Source organism: Ctenopharyngodon idella, chromosome 3 (genome assembly GCF_019924925.1).
Source record: "Ctenopharyngodon idella isolate HZGC_01 chromosome 3, HZGC01, whole genome shotgun sequence".
Lineage (NCBI taxonomy): Eukaryota > Metazoa > Chordata > Actinopteri > Cypriniformes > Xenocyprididae > Ctenopharyngodon > Ctenopharyngodon idella.
The window spans coordinates 28337753-28352943 of NC_067222.1; the positions used below are offsets into that span (position 1 = coordinate 28337753).

Sequence of the window (15191 nt, forward strand, 5' to 3'; positions counted from 1 at the left end):
TTGTCTTAAAGATGAAATTAGATTAAAGTAGAAGTGAAATAAATTATGTAAGTGAAAGAGAAAAAAAAGTTTAAGTTTATGAAAATGTAAAATGTAAAAATATAATATTTTATATTGTATATAAAATATATATTTTACAAAACAAGTTTTACTCTAAAACTGCAAGAAAATCAAATCCAAAAAAATGAACAAGTTGTGTTTCAAATTTCAGGTTGATATCTCAAAAAATGAGCTTTCAGTAAGATTTTGTTTGGGTGCAGTACCACACTTTTTCACTAGATGACAACCAAGCTCCATTACTGACCATATAAGGGCACCTCCATTTCCATATATGGTTTGAGTGATCTGAACCATATATTTCCATTATTTTCATACAATTTATGAAGTAGACATCCTATATAGAAGTAGTATGGGATGTTTGGCAGAATTTGATATGAATTCAACCTCTAATAAACATAAAAACAACATGTATGTGGGTTATAGCTCGTCAGCACAATCATAAATTCATTTTATTTTTCTATTAAAAAAAACATTTTCAGACCTTTTTTCTCAAAAAAATTGAATGGATGTTATCTTTTGAACTCTTGGCATGAAAACAAACATGTTTCAACCAATCTTTCATGATTTTTCATGTTCATCGCTATTTCAAAATAAAGGTCTGAACATGCCTTATGAGTATGAAAATATTCTTGTTGCAAATTGATGAATTACTGCTCCTCTGTAAATTATTTTGAAAAATATGAAAATCACCAAATATGAAAAGTAGAGATTGTAAGCTTTCAAATGATATATAACTTGTCAAGATTAATTTAGGTTTAGTATAGGATATTACTGTTTAAATATATAATGGCTGTGGCAGTTAACAGGTTAATGAATAATGCCTATTTTACTACTCTTTAAACCAATAAATCCCCCCCACCCACCCACACACACACACACACACACACACACACACACACACACACACACACACCATCCCCCTTGAATTTTTTTTACAATTTGACCTTTGGTTATGAGCCATTTCGTACTTTTGACTGCTGTAGCGCCCCTGTCCCCAGGCCGATCAGAGCGAGCCTTGGTGATGTTGTAGACAGTGTGAGCCTTCAAAGTTTCAAGTCTCTACGACTTACAGTTTGGTCTGCCCGATTATTTTCAGGGGAGAATGCTGATCCTTGGAAATATTAACAATTACAATAGGCCCTCAGCGCTAAGCCCTTGAACCCCTAATAACTAGACTCGTGTATGGCTGTTGCCGGAAGCCAGTTATTATAGTTTATAAAGTTTTAAAATGCATCGCTTTGCTTCAGAAGGCCTTATTAACCCCCTGGAGCTGTGTGGATTACTTTTATGATGGATGGATAGACTTTTTTGGGTTTAAAATCTCAAGCCCCATTCACTACCATTAGAAGAGCCAGGATATTTTGTAATATAACTCAGATTGTGTTCGTCTGAAAGAAGATACACCTAGGATGGCTTGAGGATGAGTAAATCATGGGTTAATTTTCATTTTCATCTCTTTAAGCGGAAAGAGATTAATTTTCTCATTTATCCCTTTGATGCATAACATGGGTCTAAAGAAAAAACAGGAATGTGTTTGAGAAGCACTAAATAACTGCTAAGATGATTATTTTAACAAAATGTTCTTTATTTTTTGTTTTATCACACTTGCATAGATGGGTCTTTTTTTACCCATGTGTGTAAAGTTGATGTAGTAACACAAAACCTAAGAAAAAATAAAATAAAAATTGTGGTAATTGAAAAAAAGATGTTTGGAATATTCATGGATCATGGAATTCATAGCTCATGGAATATTAAATGCTAAAATAAATAGATTTCAAAAGATGAAACAAAAAATGCCCAGCCATGCATGAAATAACATTGGAAATTAATATGGGTCATTTTAGGCCCATGTTATGCATTAGAAAGGGTTTGCATAGCTTGTGCATCAAAGGGTTAATGATTTTTTACCATTTAATAAGATCTGCTGTATTTTGCATTTAGTGCAGTGTGGTGTATAAACAAATCTTCAGCTTCTGCAAATCTAATGGTGTTTTGGGTGTCATTGGTCTTTGGCTTCGATTTTGGGGCATCTGTAGCTTTTTTAACAAGGGGGTTTTATCCCAAATAATTCTTTTACCTGTTCAGAACTGACTGAAATATAATTGAAATGATCACCTTGAACAAAACTTAAAACAGAACTTAGAACTTAAGTAATTTATCGCAATTTATGTAATTTCAGAGATTATTAGTAGCTGCATAAACCTGCATGCAGTGACTTTGTGGAATATTTTTGTGCATGTAGTGACAAATAGGTGTATAAGGACGTGTTGTGGTGGTTTTTGTTGCTGTTTAGTGTTTTGTGGGAGGAAAAAAACAAAAGGCCTTTAACCCTTAAGGAACTTTAGCCCTGGTGTGCATGTAAATGCCAGTCCATAGGAAGACTTTAATTCTGTCAGGGTTCTCCTCTGACAGTTCTGTCAGTCTTGTCTGTGTTTAATGAGTCTCTGTTTGTGTTGCACTTGAGCACATGGCTCTGTCTTTGTGTGTGTGTTTGCCATGTGCTCCTCTTGTCCCGCCTCCTTGTTTCCAATTACCACACACTCTTGTTTATTCCTCGATGAGTCCTCATTAGTCTGAGTGTTGTCATCTGTTCTTCATGTTCTTTGCTCCCTTTATATTGTGCTCTCTTTCCCTCATTTTTTTCCAGTATGCTAAACATTGTGTATCTGTGTGCTTTTGTGTTACCTAGTAGTGATGGCAGAAACGAAGCTTTTCGAAGCTTCAAATCAATTGAACCAATTGATTCACTGTTTTGAAGCGTTCGAAACGCCACAAGCTGGTGATGCCTGCTGGTCAGAACAGTGTAAATGCAACAAAAACTCAGACCAAACATGAATAAAAACACCTTTTACAAACACATTGCCAATGTTTTATTGGAAGTGAAATCTATCAAATGCAATTAACTTATCATCTAATAATAATGATAAAATATCAAGTGTCTGTATGTGCTCTTTTATAAATATTCAGTTCTTGTTTTGTTTGTTCCATGGATGGCTTAGCTAAACAGGCCAATAAAAGACTATTAACTACTATTATTCCTTTTAATTATACTAATGTGTAATTGAAACATCTACAAATGTATAAAACTGATCACAGATCAGGTAAAAACCATAGACACTTGTTCAATGGTTCACCACTGGGGGGCGAATCTTCTGCAGAAAGGTTCTGCAGAGATCGCTCCAGCGGTGAATCATTGACATTTCGAAACGTTTCGAAACTGTTATGAAATAACGAAGCCTTGATTACTGAACTCACGTGAGTGGCAGTTTGAAACATGCTTTGAACCACTGAAAACAATAGATTCATAAAGATTTTGAAGCTTCATGAAGCAGTGTTTCAAAATCGCCCATCACTATTACCTAGTACTTTTCTTGTTGCTAAATAGTTACTCATAGTTCTTCTTGTAATTCTAGTCGTGTCTTAATCTGCCTTGTTCCTGAGTATCCTTGCTATTATTTAGTATTTTTGTGGGACCTTGCAGTCATTGGGCCTAAATTCAAGGCAGGAAGCGCACACGGAGAGCACATGCAAGTCCCCTACTTGCTTGACCGATGCTAGGGCGAGCATTAGGGCGGTCTTTACTGATAGGAGCCGTAGGCTGACTGACTGGAGCAGCTCAAAGGGAGGGCTCCTAAGAGCCTTTAAGACCGTAGACAGGTCCCACGTAGGTACGGGGAGGGTGTGAGGTGGATTTAACCTGCTGGACCCCTTCAAAAAACAAACAACTAGGTTGTTCCTGCCTACAAACTGGCCAGCTACAGGAGCGTGAAACGCTGCAATAACTGAAACATAAATTTTGAGTGTCGAGGGAGTGCGTCGCTTATCCAACAACTCTTGAAGGAAGGACAATATCAGTGATATGTCACAGGAGGTTGGGTCTTCCTAAAAAAAAAAACCCTAAAAAAAAAAAAAGAAAAAAAAAAAACCTTTCTTTGAATGGAAATCAATGGAGAAAGATTCTTTCTGGCCTAACATGGTGTAGTGCAGCTTCTACCAGCAGGGGTGAACTGGGTCACGCTAACCAGCCAAACCTTGACCCTTTGAGTAGCCCCCCAAGACCTGTACCTGGTTTCAATGACAGCAATAAAAACAACACACCACTCATATATAACACAAATGAGTATTATTTTGAACTAGTTTATTAGAGCACAGAGGTAAATATTCACTACAGTATCTGCATTTGTCATCACATGGAATATAAAATTAATACAGTGACTATTCAAAATCATTAGTATAAAGATTAATGCTACACCAATTAAATTACTATATATATTTTGAGGATGCACACTTTTGAACCAACCTAGTGGTTTGTAACAAAGGCAGATTCAGGTTTCAGTCTCCACTTACAGTTTCATTTTTGTAATTGTGATTAGAGACCCTTTTCTCTTCTTATTCTCTACCAATCAAAGTTTCCTGCATAGCTATCCTCTTCTTTTCCTTACATCACCCTTACCCTGTTTTCTTCCAACCCCTCCTTCTCTTCATTCACCCCTCTACTGATCCTTCTTTCTGATCCAGCAGTAGGAGTTCCTGCCCACCCAGAATCCAGGGAAGAGCTTTTCTTTTAATTTGGCTGTAAATCGATGAACCAGTTTGACCTCCTTGGAGCCGTTCTCTCCCTCTTCAACTAGGTAGAACTTGATTATGCCAGCTGGCTGGTCAGCGTAGATGCCAATGATGGGGCAGAGGGGAGCCTGGAATTCTGTGTTCTCTCCGTTGTGCCAGACATGGTAGCAGGATCCGGCCCAGCCAACACCCCATGACAGGTCATTCTCTCCCAGGCCACATGGGCCATCCTTAGCTTTCCTCCCTGCGCTTTCACACGCTGCCCCGATCACCACCCAGCCCTCACAATCCACCTCCCAGTACCCACGATTGCCCAGAAGACCCTCCTTACACAGCACCTTCAGGAAGATATTGTGAAAATCAGTTATACGTGTACTATATGTGGACCATGACAGTCTTACAGATTACATTCTGTCATCATTTACCCTCATGTCATTTCAAACCTCTATGACTTTCATTTTTCTGTGGAACTGTGAGTTGAACCAGCCTGATTTGTGAACAGATCTTGTAAAGCAAATCGACTGATTCATTGAAAAGATGAGACTCGAATGATTTGTTCATGAATAAATAAAATCCCATAGATAGAATCATGGAAGTCCATTTCCACCACACACACACACACACAAATGCTTTGGTAAATCGCAATTATGAAAAAAAGTGATATTCCACACATAAAAAGTCAAAATTATGAGATAAAAAGTTGGAATTATGAGATTAAAAATCAAAATTATGACAAAAACAACTGACAATAAGTGAAAATTATGAAAAAAATAATAAATATGACAAAAACAATTATGAGACAAAATTTCAAACTTATTACAAAAAAAATGTCAATTTTGATTTTATGTTATAATTTTATGTTTATGTTATAATTAGAATCTCATAATTTTGACTTTTTATGTCATAATTATGACTTTTTAAGTAATATTTTTTGTTGATCAATGTTCATATGTGAAGAAATACCTACATAACATCATATAAATCATTTCGCATCATGTATATCGTGTACACGTATATTGTGTCTCTTCAGAAGACAAGAATTAAACAACTCTGTATTGTTTATATAAATTACTTTTACGATGTCTTTCTGTACTTTATGAAGCTTGAAAATGTTGATTAGACTTTCAATGGATGGACAAAAAAATCCATTGGAGAACATTAAAATTCATTTTGTTCTGAAGATGAATTAAAGTCTTATAGTTTTGGAACAACATGAGGCATAAATGATAAGAATTTCAAAAGAATTGTATTCTTTTGTGTGAACAAACCCTTTTAAAGCATAAATAAAGGCAGCACTTAAAAAAATAAGTACATGAGCTGATCTAAAATGGATTTTATATGATCAGCAAATCACACTACAGATTTTGGGAAAAAATGTAGAGACTCACTTACATACCTGTGGTGAATGTTCGTATCTCTCTGGTCTGTCCAGTACAGGACACACTTCCTCTGACATACGTGACACTTTGGCCCCACCTTCTGACAGCCACAACATTTTCTGAGCAGTTCTGTCATCCAGAGAAAGATTTATCCAGTCTGAGAGAAAAATAACATTTCAGAGGACAAGAGGCTATAAAATGACTATATAAAAAGACTGTCCCATGTTGATGCATACATTTCATCAGCTCAGCTCTAGTATTGGGCTCTGTGATGTTGGGCTCATACGGTGGTGCCTTTGCTGTGATGGAAGGAAGAAGAAAGATCAAGAGGTCATTATATTCTATACCACCACGACTGCATAATCCTACTTAAATGTCAGCTGTCTAACGGAGGCCCAAGCTTCATGTGATTTCCATTGTATTATGATCCACTCCGATTAACACTATAAGACAGAGAGGTGTAAAGACAGCAGCGGTGCAGAACTCACCTTGAAAATGTCATGGTAATGATCACACATGCAAACCTTATTGTCAGATTTACATGCTATTTTGATCTGAGTGTCCAAATCTGTTCTATTATAAGAACACAATGTTCTCCAAACTTTAAAAGACTTGAAATAACGATCTGTTAGTGAGATGGTTTTTAGTGAACACTCAGCTTGGTGAAATTAAAGCTAACACATGATGTGACTATCATGACACCTGCAGTGCTTTGATATCTGATGACCCTAAAACAAGTGACTACTAAAATGAATTGTTGAACTTCAGTTCAGATAAAATATAGCCTACACAAAATCTGAAAACTGCGTTATTATAAGTAATATTTTGGAATAAGTATAAAAATGCTACAAACAGTAAATTAATACTTATACTTGGTTTTAATAAATATAGCCTAACATTAAATACATTGTTAATGCAAGAATGTGGTTGTTTTTTGATGGTGTAAGAAATGTTTTTTAATGCTTGGAACATTGCATTAAAAAAAAAAACTATATATTGTTTTAAACATACACATATATTTCCACTAATGTCTTTGCAGGGTGGAGTTCTGGGGTGCGGGAGTAGCTAAAGAATAGACCTTATTCACCGCACCGCCATCTTTGATTTTTAACGGGAATGAAAGCGAAGCTGTGAGGGATAGACATACATCTCTTCAATGTGTTGTTCTGTTATTTAATGTGTTTTTTGGATTGTTCTGTTGACGAAACTCCGCAAAAATATCTTTCCAAGAAATTTCAGTAAACAAAAAAACTCCAGACAACATGAGCTGTGGAATATTTTAAAGTGTTAGTTCATCCAAAAATGAAAATAATGTCATTTATAACTCACCCTCATGTCGTTCCACACCCGTAAGACCTTCGTTCATCTTCGAAACACAAATTAAAATATTTTTGTTGAAATCCGATGGCTCCGTGAGGCCTCCATAGCCAGCAATGACATTTTCTCTCTCAAGATCCATAAAGGTACTAAAAACATATTTAAATCAGTTCATGTGAGTACAGTGGTTCAATATTAATATTATAAAGCGACGAGAATATTTTTGGTGCGCCAAAAAAACAAAATAACAACTTATTTAGTGAATTCGATTTCAAAACACTGCTTCAGGAAGATTCGGAGCGTAATGAATCAGCGTGTTGAATCATGATTCGGATCGCGTGTCAAACCGCCAAACTGCTGAAATCACGTGACTTCGGCGCTCCGAACCGCTAATTCGATACACTGATTCATTGTGCTCCGAAGCTTCATGAAGCAGTATTTTGAAATCGGCCATCACTATATAAGTCGCTATTTTGTTTGTTTTGGCGCACCAAAAATATTCTTGTCGCTTTATAATATTAATATTGAACCGCTGCACTCACATGAACTGATTTAAATATGTTTTTAGTACCTTTATGGATCTTCAGAGAGGAAATGTCATTGCTCCCTATGCAGGCCTCACTGAGCCATCGGATTTCAACAAAAATATCTCAATTTGCGTTCTGAATATTTATGAAGGTCTTACAGGTGTGGAACGGCAGGAGGGTGAGTTATAAATGACAGAATTTTCATTTTTGGGTGAACTAATCCTTTAAGTGATCCAGGAGCTTCATACAGCTTTTTACAGCGGATGCCATTGAAAACACAGTAAGTCACTCACAGCCTCGCTTTAACGCTTCATACCAGTCATGGCACTGTTCTGAATACGGTCTATAGGGGACGCTCTCGTTAAATGGTGGAAGTTAATCGTAAACAGTACAGTAAAGTAGGATTTTATAGTTCACAAGTACCTTCAGGATTTGCTTCTGCTCTTGATCCTTTTCTTCCTGTAGGAGTAAAACAAAATGACTTCAATTAACATCAGAGGTTAACCTCAAACCACTTTAAATGAGGCAATGGGCAGTTTTAATTACACTGACACTACACAAGCATTCTAGAGTCTTCCTTTTCCTTACATTGCTTTTCTGATCCCCTTTCCTTACCTCTCGCGTGCAATATATCTCCCTATGGTATGCCATTCATCTACCCCCACTGTTGTTAGCACTGAATCATATAGTTTACCCATGCCTGTCAGGGTTTAGGTTACATCTAAGAAGCATGCTAGGCCTAAACTTGCATTCACTATGGACACACATCATAGGCTCTGACAGCAGTTTCTAAGAATACATTTTTGTTTCTGCTGCACTTCATTTCTACGGTGTTAGTGGTGTTGGCATGTTTATGTCCAGCTTGCAGGTTTAACACTTTTCTCACTACTGTTGATTTTCACAAGTACCTTCTCAGAAAACCATCTGTGGTCCTCTGGCTCATGCATTAGAGCTCCCACATTTTTGCCTGCTTTTATTAATGTGGACATTAACATTAGTTGCTCCCTTAGGTTATCATAATGCTCAGTGGCATTAAGTGTATTGGTTCAACTTGTTTCTCTGTTTAAGTGTTAATTGCAGGAATTTGCAGCAGCAGATTGGTGCCAGAGGGGGAGAAGGTCACTGTAACAGTGAAATGTGACTAGACTTCCACATAGTGTCTTGAAAAAAGGGCGTTGTAGCAGCTAAAACGCAGGGCTGAAATGGAAAGGCTTTTTTACGTTTTTTTTTTTTAGGCTTTTTTGGATTGGACAGTGTAGAGATTAGAAAGGAAACCACAGGGTGGAGCAAGAGGAACTAGATCAGTAAAGGACCTTGAGCTGGGAATCGAACCCGGGTCTGCAGAGTCACAGTTGCACTATAGTGCTGACCTCTATTGGCTCCAACAAAAAGTATTTTTCTTTTTATTTAACTGCACTTTTACCACAAAAATACATTATAAGTTAAAATATTTGGGAAAAATACAAATGTGTTTTGTTTTACTACATTGACATTTTTAAGTATTAGTGAAAAAGTCTATACACTTGCATTTTTGACTTAAAAATTAATACATTTTGCAGTGTTACTTCTCAAATAAATGAGTTTTATTTAAAGGTATATATTTTGTCATTTTATTTTAGATATTTTTCAATGTTTTTAGATATTTTCTTGCTTTATTTTTTAGATATTGTTAGATCAAAAGATATTGTTAGATTGCACTTTAACACTTTATTTAACAGTCTCCTTGTTACATAACTACATTACATTAACTATAAATTATGCATAACCTTAAACCAAACCCTAATCCTAACCCTAACCCTATAGCAAGTACATGTAGTTAATTATTATTACTCATTACTTAAATGTATAATTACACTGTTACACGGACACCTTAAAATAAAGTGTAACCATGTCATATTTTCAGTGTAGGGTTCTGTTGTCAGCTGATAAAAAAAAAAAAAAAAAAAGTCTGAAAGTGACACCTTGAAGAATTTTTTTTCACTTTCAGTGATACCAGATACTATCAGATACCACCCCCCCATAAAAAATCATCCTGTCAGTAATTCCTCAGTCACGTTTAAGCAAGCCTGAGATGATGGTAAAAACAGTTTATACTTGAGACTCTCTTTTGATTGGCTGCGCGGTTCGGGCAGTAGGAGGGGACAGAGGTGACTAACATCACTATAATGGGTCTTCGTGACAGCGCACACCTCTAAGTGATCGGGTCAGCTGTGTTCCAATGCAAACAGGACAGGGACTTCTGTACACCTGTTCAAGACCCCCACCACTGTTTGAGATCTTGCTGACAATCTCCGAAAACAGATTGTTGTTCAGTAGTCACTGTCATCGCCAACATTATCATCACTTATCAACCTTCAATTCTTTTATATGTTATACATCTCGAAGACACACATGCTCTATGCACATTATGACAAGCAGGCTCCCTGATGCCATCAGGCAATTATGAGATACAAGCTCGTACAAATGGAGGATAATGAAAAATGGCGGTGCAGTCATTAATCTTTGTTAATGTTAAGCACATGAAATGAAACCTTAGAAGTTAATCCAGGTGCACATATAAATTCCATCAATGACTCTGGACTTAAAGAGGCCGTTATAGAGGAGTGGTACAGGAATGAAGGGAACAGAGGTGGTAAAGGGATCAGGGCTATAGAGATTAGCAACTGCTGCTGACAGGTCACTCCATCAGTCATAGCCTGTTTCACCCTCTCTTCGGGACCTCTCCCTTATAGGGGCTGGTATGGAGGGAGTCAGGAAGAACAAGAGGGAGGGGTCGAACAGAACAGCCAGCATACTATACTATAACCATGGTCATGAAGCAGAGCTCCAAAATAAAACAAATCAGAAAGATCTAAAAATGTCGGATGTCGAGTCTCCACTCACGCAATTTGAGCGTTAGGTTTCTTTTCATACTGACAGCTCTTCAAGTTAGGGTTTTCTCCCTGGTGTGAGATTCAGCCCTGGTGTTTTGTGAGTGGTGACTTGGTGGAGAACGACCATGAGTGGGAAAATGCTGTAAACAAGAGGTACACGGAGGGGGTCTGGGGGAAACCTTGTTTCAAAATCCCTTATGTCCAATGAGGGATCATCCACAAAAGCCTCGTTCACTCACATCTTTGAGCAGATCATCACACAACTTTAAAAGGTCTGGCACAGATCAGAAGAACCAGAATCAGCAATGAGTACTTCAAATTAATACTAATAATTAATAATAATATCTACAATTCCTTCATATTAACATATATTTGTGCTCCATTTTTACACACTTTTCTTATAATGTATGTTTAAAACAAGACAAATCTATTTTACATTATTTATTTACTACATTTTATTAAACAATAGATTGTAATATATTAAGATATTAATAATTTAGTGAGCTTTATGCTTAAAATGTTCACATTTGTTTTACATTTGTATGTACATAATTCAATATATATTATCTAAAAACGTTTTAAAGTCTTATAAAAATAGTGCTTATCAAGTTAAAATATATGTATATATATATATATATATATATATATATATATATATACAGTCAAACCAAAAATTATTCAGACATTTTTGATATTTTTGATATATTTTTATATTTTTATACGGGACATTATAGTTCATTTATGTAAGTGAGGATAGCACAATAAAGTAAACTGTGACATATTATACCCACAAAGTCTTCATACAGTGGACTAAGAGTAAAACTGATAAAAAATTGGGACCAAAAATTATTCAGACACTTTGACCTGACCATGTTTTGCTTAAGTGACATAATTAAGATTATTTTTTTCTGACACAGTTTAACTCTGAGATCTTGTCATATTTTTATTACCATATTTTTATACTATAGTGAATAAACTGTATTAATGAACGAAATGTTCAATGTTCAATAAATTTTGGTTTGACTGTATATAAATACATAGTAAAGATTAATAAGGTCATGTTATTCACCCAAGTGCAAACCATGAGCCTCGCATCATGGGAAATCGATGTTATATTATGTATCTACATTATAATTTATAACCTAAACATTAAACCTTGTCACTTGAACCTCACTGTTAACTTTAATCAAATCTTTACAATAAAACTGGCATCATATAAACTGAAACAACCTTCTAATGTTGAGTAACTTTGATCTTCACCTCTTTTTAGCATCAGCAGCTATGTTGATGACCTCAGGGTCTTTGCTAGGCTTTAGTGTCTTTCGCTTGTGATGACAGTGCAAAAAGCAAGTTGTTTGTATTGGACACGTCCGTAACGTGTCTTGCCAACCCATGCCATGCACCCAGCCACTATGGGCACGCTGGTATGGTTCATATTTGGTGGTTGGATCAAGGAGATGCTATGCATGATGATTTGAAAGGGAAGGCGATGGATATGATCTTGAGGCCCCCCGAGTGTTGAAAACCACATGCTGAGTGTCGGCCTTCTGTTGATTACTTACTTGAAAGAGGCCCGATGGAAAATAACATGAACAGACAGATGCACAAATAGAGGGATTCATGTCTGTAAAGGGAGATTTCGGAGGTGTGACCCATCACAGTCCTGAGAAAGACATTCTACCCGCTTGGATAAGAGACATTCTCAGGTATTGGTTAGATCATATCTCCCTTAACATTGATTGAGTTGGTTTCCATGCTGACTTAGATTGCTGAGAATTACGCACTCATGGTGTCTCATGAACTTGTGGTGTCTAATGTTGCCAGATACTGCCATGCCCAGTAAGTCAGACCCAACTTGGCTAAATCACAGAAGGTGTAAATACGAGGACGGTAGAACGAGGATGGTAGAACTGTGGAGATGAGTTACTGTGGAGGGTTTTACACTTCATTACCCCTGTGATCAAGAAGGCGGCATGTCATCATTGATAAGTCAATAAGAAATCAGCAGGTGCCTCTTTTCAACTTTTAATAAGGTGCAAGAGGATGCTAACAAGGTGAAAAGCAATGCTAAAAATAGTATTAATATTATATTATATTATATTATATTATATTATATTATATTATATTATATTATATTATTAATTTGATATGTTGACTCATTTGATATTGTTTTAATTTAATTGAAAATTATGAATAATATTTTAAAATTTCAATAAAAAAATAAAGATTACAAATTAAAACAAAAATTAGCAAAAAATATAACTAAAATTGAAATGAAATTAAGAGCAAGAGAGAGTGGAAGAGTAAGAGAGAGTTGTTGAGATGACGGATGAGGACGACGTGTTAAAGTAGAAGGGTGAAAGAGGTACCGTGCAACTATATTAACACCTGAAAGAAGATTCATCTGATGAATGCAGATCGGTTCACTTTTGTACATATATCAATCTCACTGTCTGATATTGAATTTGAAATCATTTTAAATATGCAGTGATTTACTTATAGTGTACACAGTATATCTTTACAGTATATGTAAAAGCACAGCTATAAAGCCTTGTTTATGTGTACACATGTTGCATTTGACCTCTTTAAAGCACTTTAAATAGTATGTAAGTGATAAGATTAATTGAGTCTAGAGGATTTTTGACAACATGCTTATCCTAAAATATATGCAGGGCCACGAGAGAGTGGTCTTGTATGAGCATCTTTCATCTTATTATAATTTGTTGTCAAAAGATTGAGTAGAGCAGCTGCTAAACTCTTTGTCTCTGTAAAGACTATTATTATTTTCCTGTGAGATGTTAAGCTGTGCACAAGAGCCCGGAGAGTAACAGCATGACAATAATGTCCAAGGTGCCCTCTCCTCATGCTGTTGACCATTAGTCTTTCCTGTGTACCTCTGATCTCGGCTTTCTCAGAGTATACGCAACTCACACAAACTGTCAGAATAACCTTCCATCAAGTCAGCATTGTGGTGACACTTTTAGTTTGGGTACTGTCACCAGCACTGTAAATACTGCAGGTCCTAGGCATGTAGACTGGGTTTGAAGTGTCTAGAAAGATGTGTGCTTGCATGACCAGGTGCATTCCATAGTCTGAGATGAATTATTATCACTACATTTCAGACACTGCTCACACGCACACACGTTTACTTATCTAAATAGGGACATTCCATGGTCTAATATTGTTTTTATATACAGATTTTTTTTCATCAAATGAGGACATCCCCAAAAGGAGGTTTTGTCAGATTTAAATCATTACAAATTACAAATTAAAAAAAAAAAAAAAAAATTGGGTTAAGGCACGCGCACACACACACATACACTTGTATATGTGGTTTACAGCGACTCTCTATAGGCGTAATAGTTTTTATACTGTACAAACTGTATATTCTATCCCCCTACACTACCCCTAAACCTAAACCTACCCATCACAGAAAACTGTCTGCATTTTTACATTTTTAATAAAACATTGTTTAGTATGTTTTTAAAGGTATTTTAAATATGAGGACTCATGTTTCATGTTTATGTCGTAATACCAGTGTAATACCCATGTCATCATACAAATTTGTTTCCTCATAAATCACAAAATCGCACACACACACACACACACACACACACACACACACACACACACACACACACACACACACACACACACACACACACATTTTTAGTATGATTTATTAACTGTTTTTCTTGTGGGGACCAAACATTACTGGTATTATTACCTTTGGCCCCACAACAGAGGGTTTGCCTGGACCACACACACACACACACACACACAAAATATTTTTCCTTTTTGTTCCAATTATACCTGTAAAATTATATAAATATAATCATACCATAACCAAATATTTAGACTTTGTTTACTAGGGCTTTTCCTCAGGCAACTTAATTTTCTTCTGCCCTCGCTTAACGTTTTTTCCTTCTGTTTATTATGTGACTTTTGCATTTTATTTTTATTTTATTATTCTTACTGTCAATTTTCTCTGCTGATCTCCATCCATATATATCTATGTGAAAATTGATGTACATACATTTGTCTTCTACAAAGCACAGTTTTACAAGTTTATTTACTTCTAGAGTACCAGATTATTAAAAATATCAAGCAACATACAAAGGTGCATTTGTAGCAAGTTACAGTTGTTAGCTTAATTGAGGCAGAAAGTGACAACAAGGTGTCCTGGCAGACATGTGCACCTGTTCTGATAATAAATTGATATAGGTGAGGCAATGAGAGCAGCCCTTACCTGCTTTCTTTGCTTCAGGCATGATTCCGTTGGTGCTTGGGGTACTACTGGGCATTGCAGGGATGGATGAGCGTCTTTCGACTCCGAGTCTCTCAGTCTCTGGGTTCCCTTCTTATTCACTCTGAAAAAAGGGGGGAGGAAAAGACACTGCCTATTGGTAGGGGAGGGGGTCTGTAGGTGGTCGAGGTGGTGAACACGAGGTTGATCCTGTCACTTAAAC

At 36.2% G+C, this 15191-nt stretch overlaps 1 protein-coding gene across 1 annotated transcript; it reads right to left on the minus strand.

Moving 5' to 3' along the window:
• Positions 1-4181: 4181 nt before the first annotated feature.
• On the minus strand, positions 4182-15191 carry zgc:195001 (uncharacterized protein LOC567531 homolog). Its single transcript, XM_051887660.1, has 5 exons — positions 14972-15191; positions 8273-8308; positions 6242-6304; positions 6023-6162; positions 4182-4964 (listed from the first exon to the last, which is right to left on the minus strand). Exons 1-5 carry the CDS (start codon positions 15024-15026, stop codon positions 4554-4556), a joined length of 705 nt encoding a protein of 234 aa, XP_051743620.1. The 5' UTR covers positions 15027-15191; the 3' UTR covers positions 4182-4553.

Excerpts from the sequence above, each read along its gene's own strand:
- zgc:195001 (XM_051887660.1), bottom strand. The coding sequence starts at position 15,026 with ATGCCCAGTAGTACCCCAAGCACCAACGGAATCATGCCTGAAGCAAAG. Across the intron at positions 8,309-14,971 it reads GCCTGAAGCAAAGAAAGCAG|GAAGAAAAGGATCAAGAGCA; the intron begins GTAAGGGCTGCT and ends TTACTCCTACAG. Across the intron at positions 6,163-6,241 it reads TAGAGCTGAGCTGATGAAAT|ACTGGATAAATCTTTCTCTG; the intron begins GTATGCATCAAC and ends TTTTTCTCTCAG.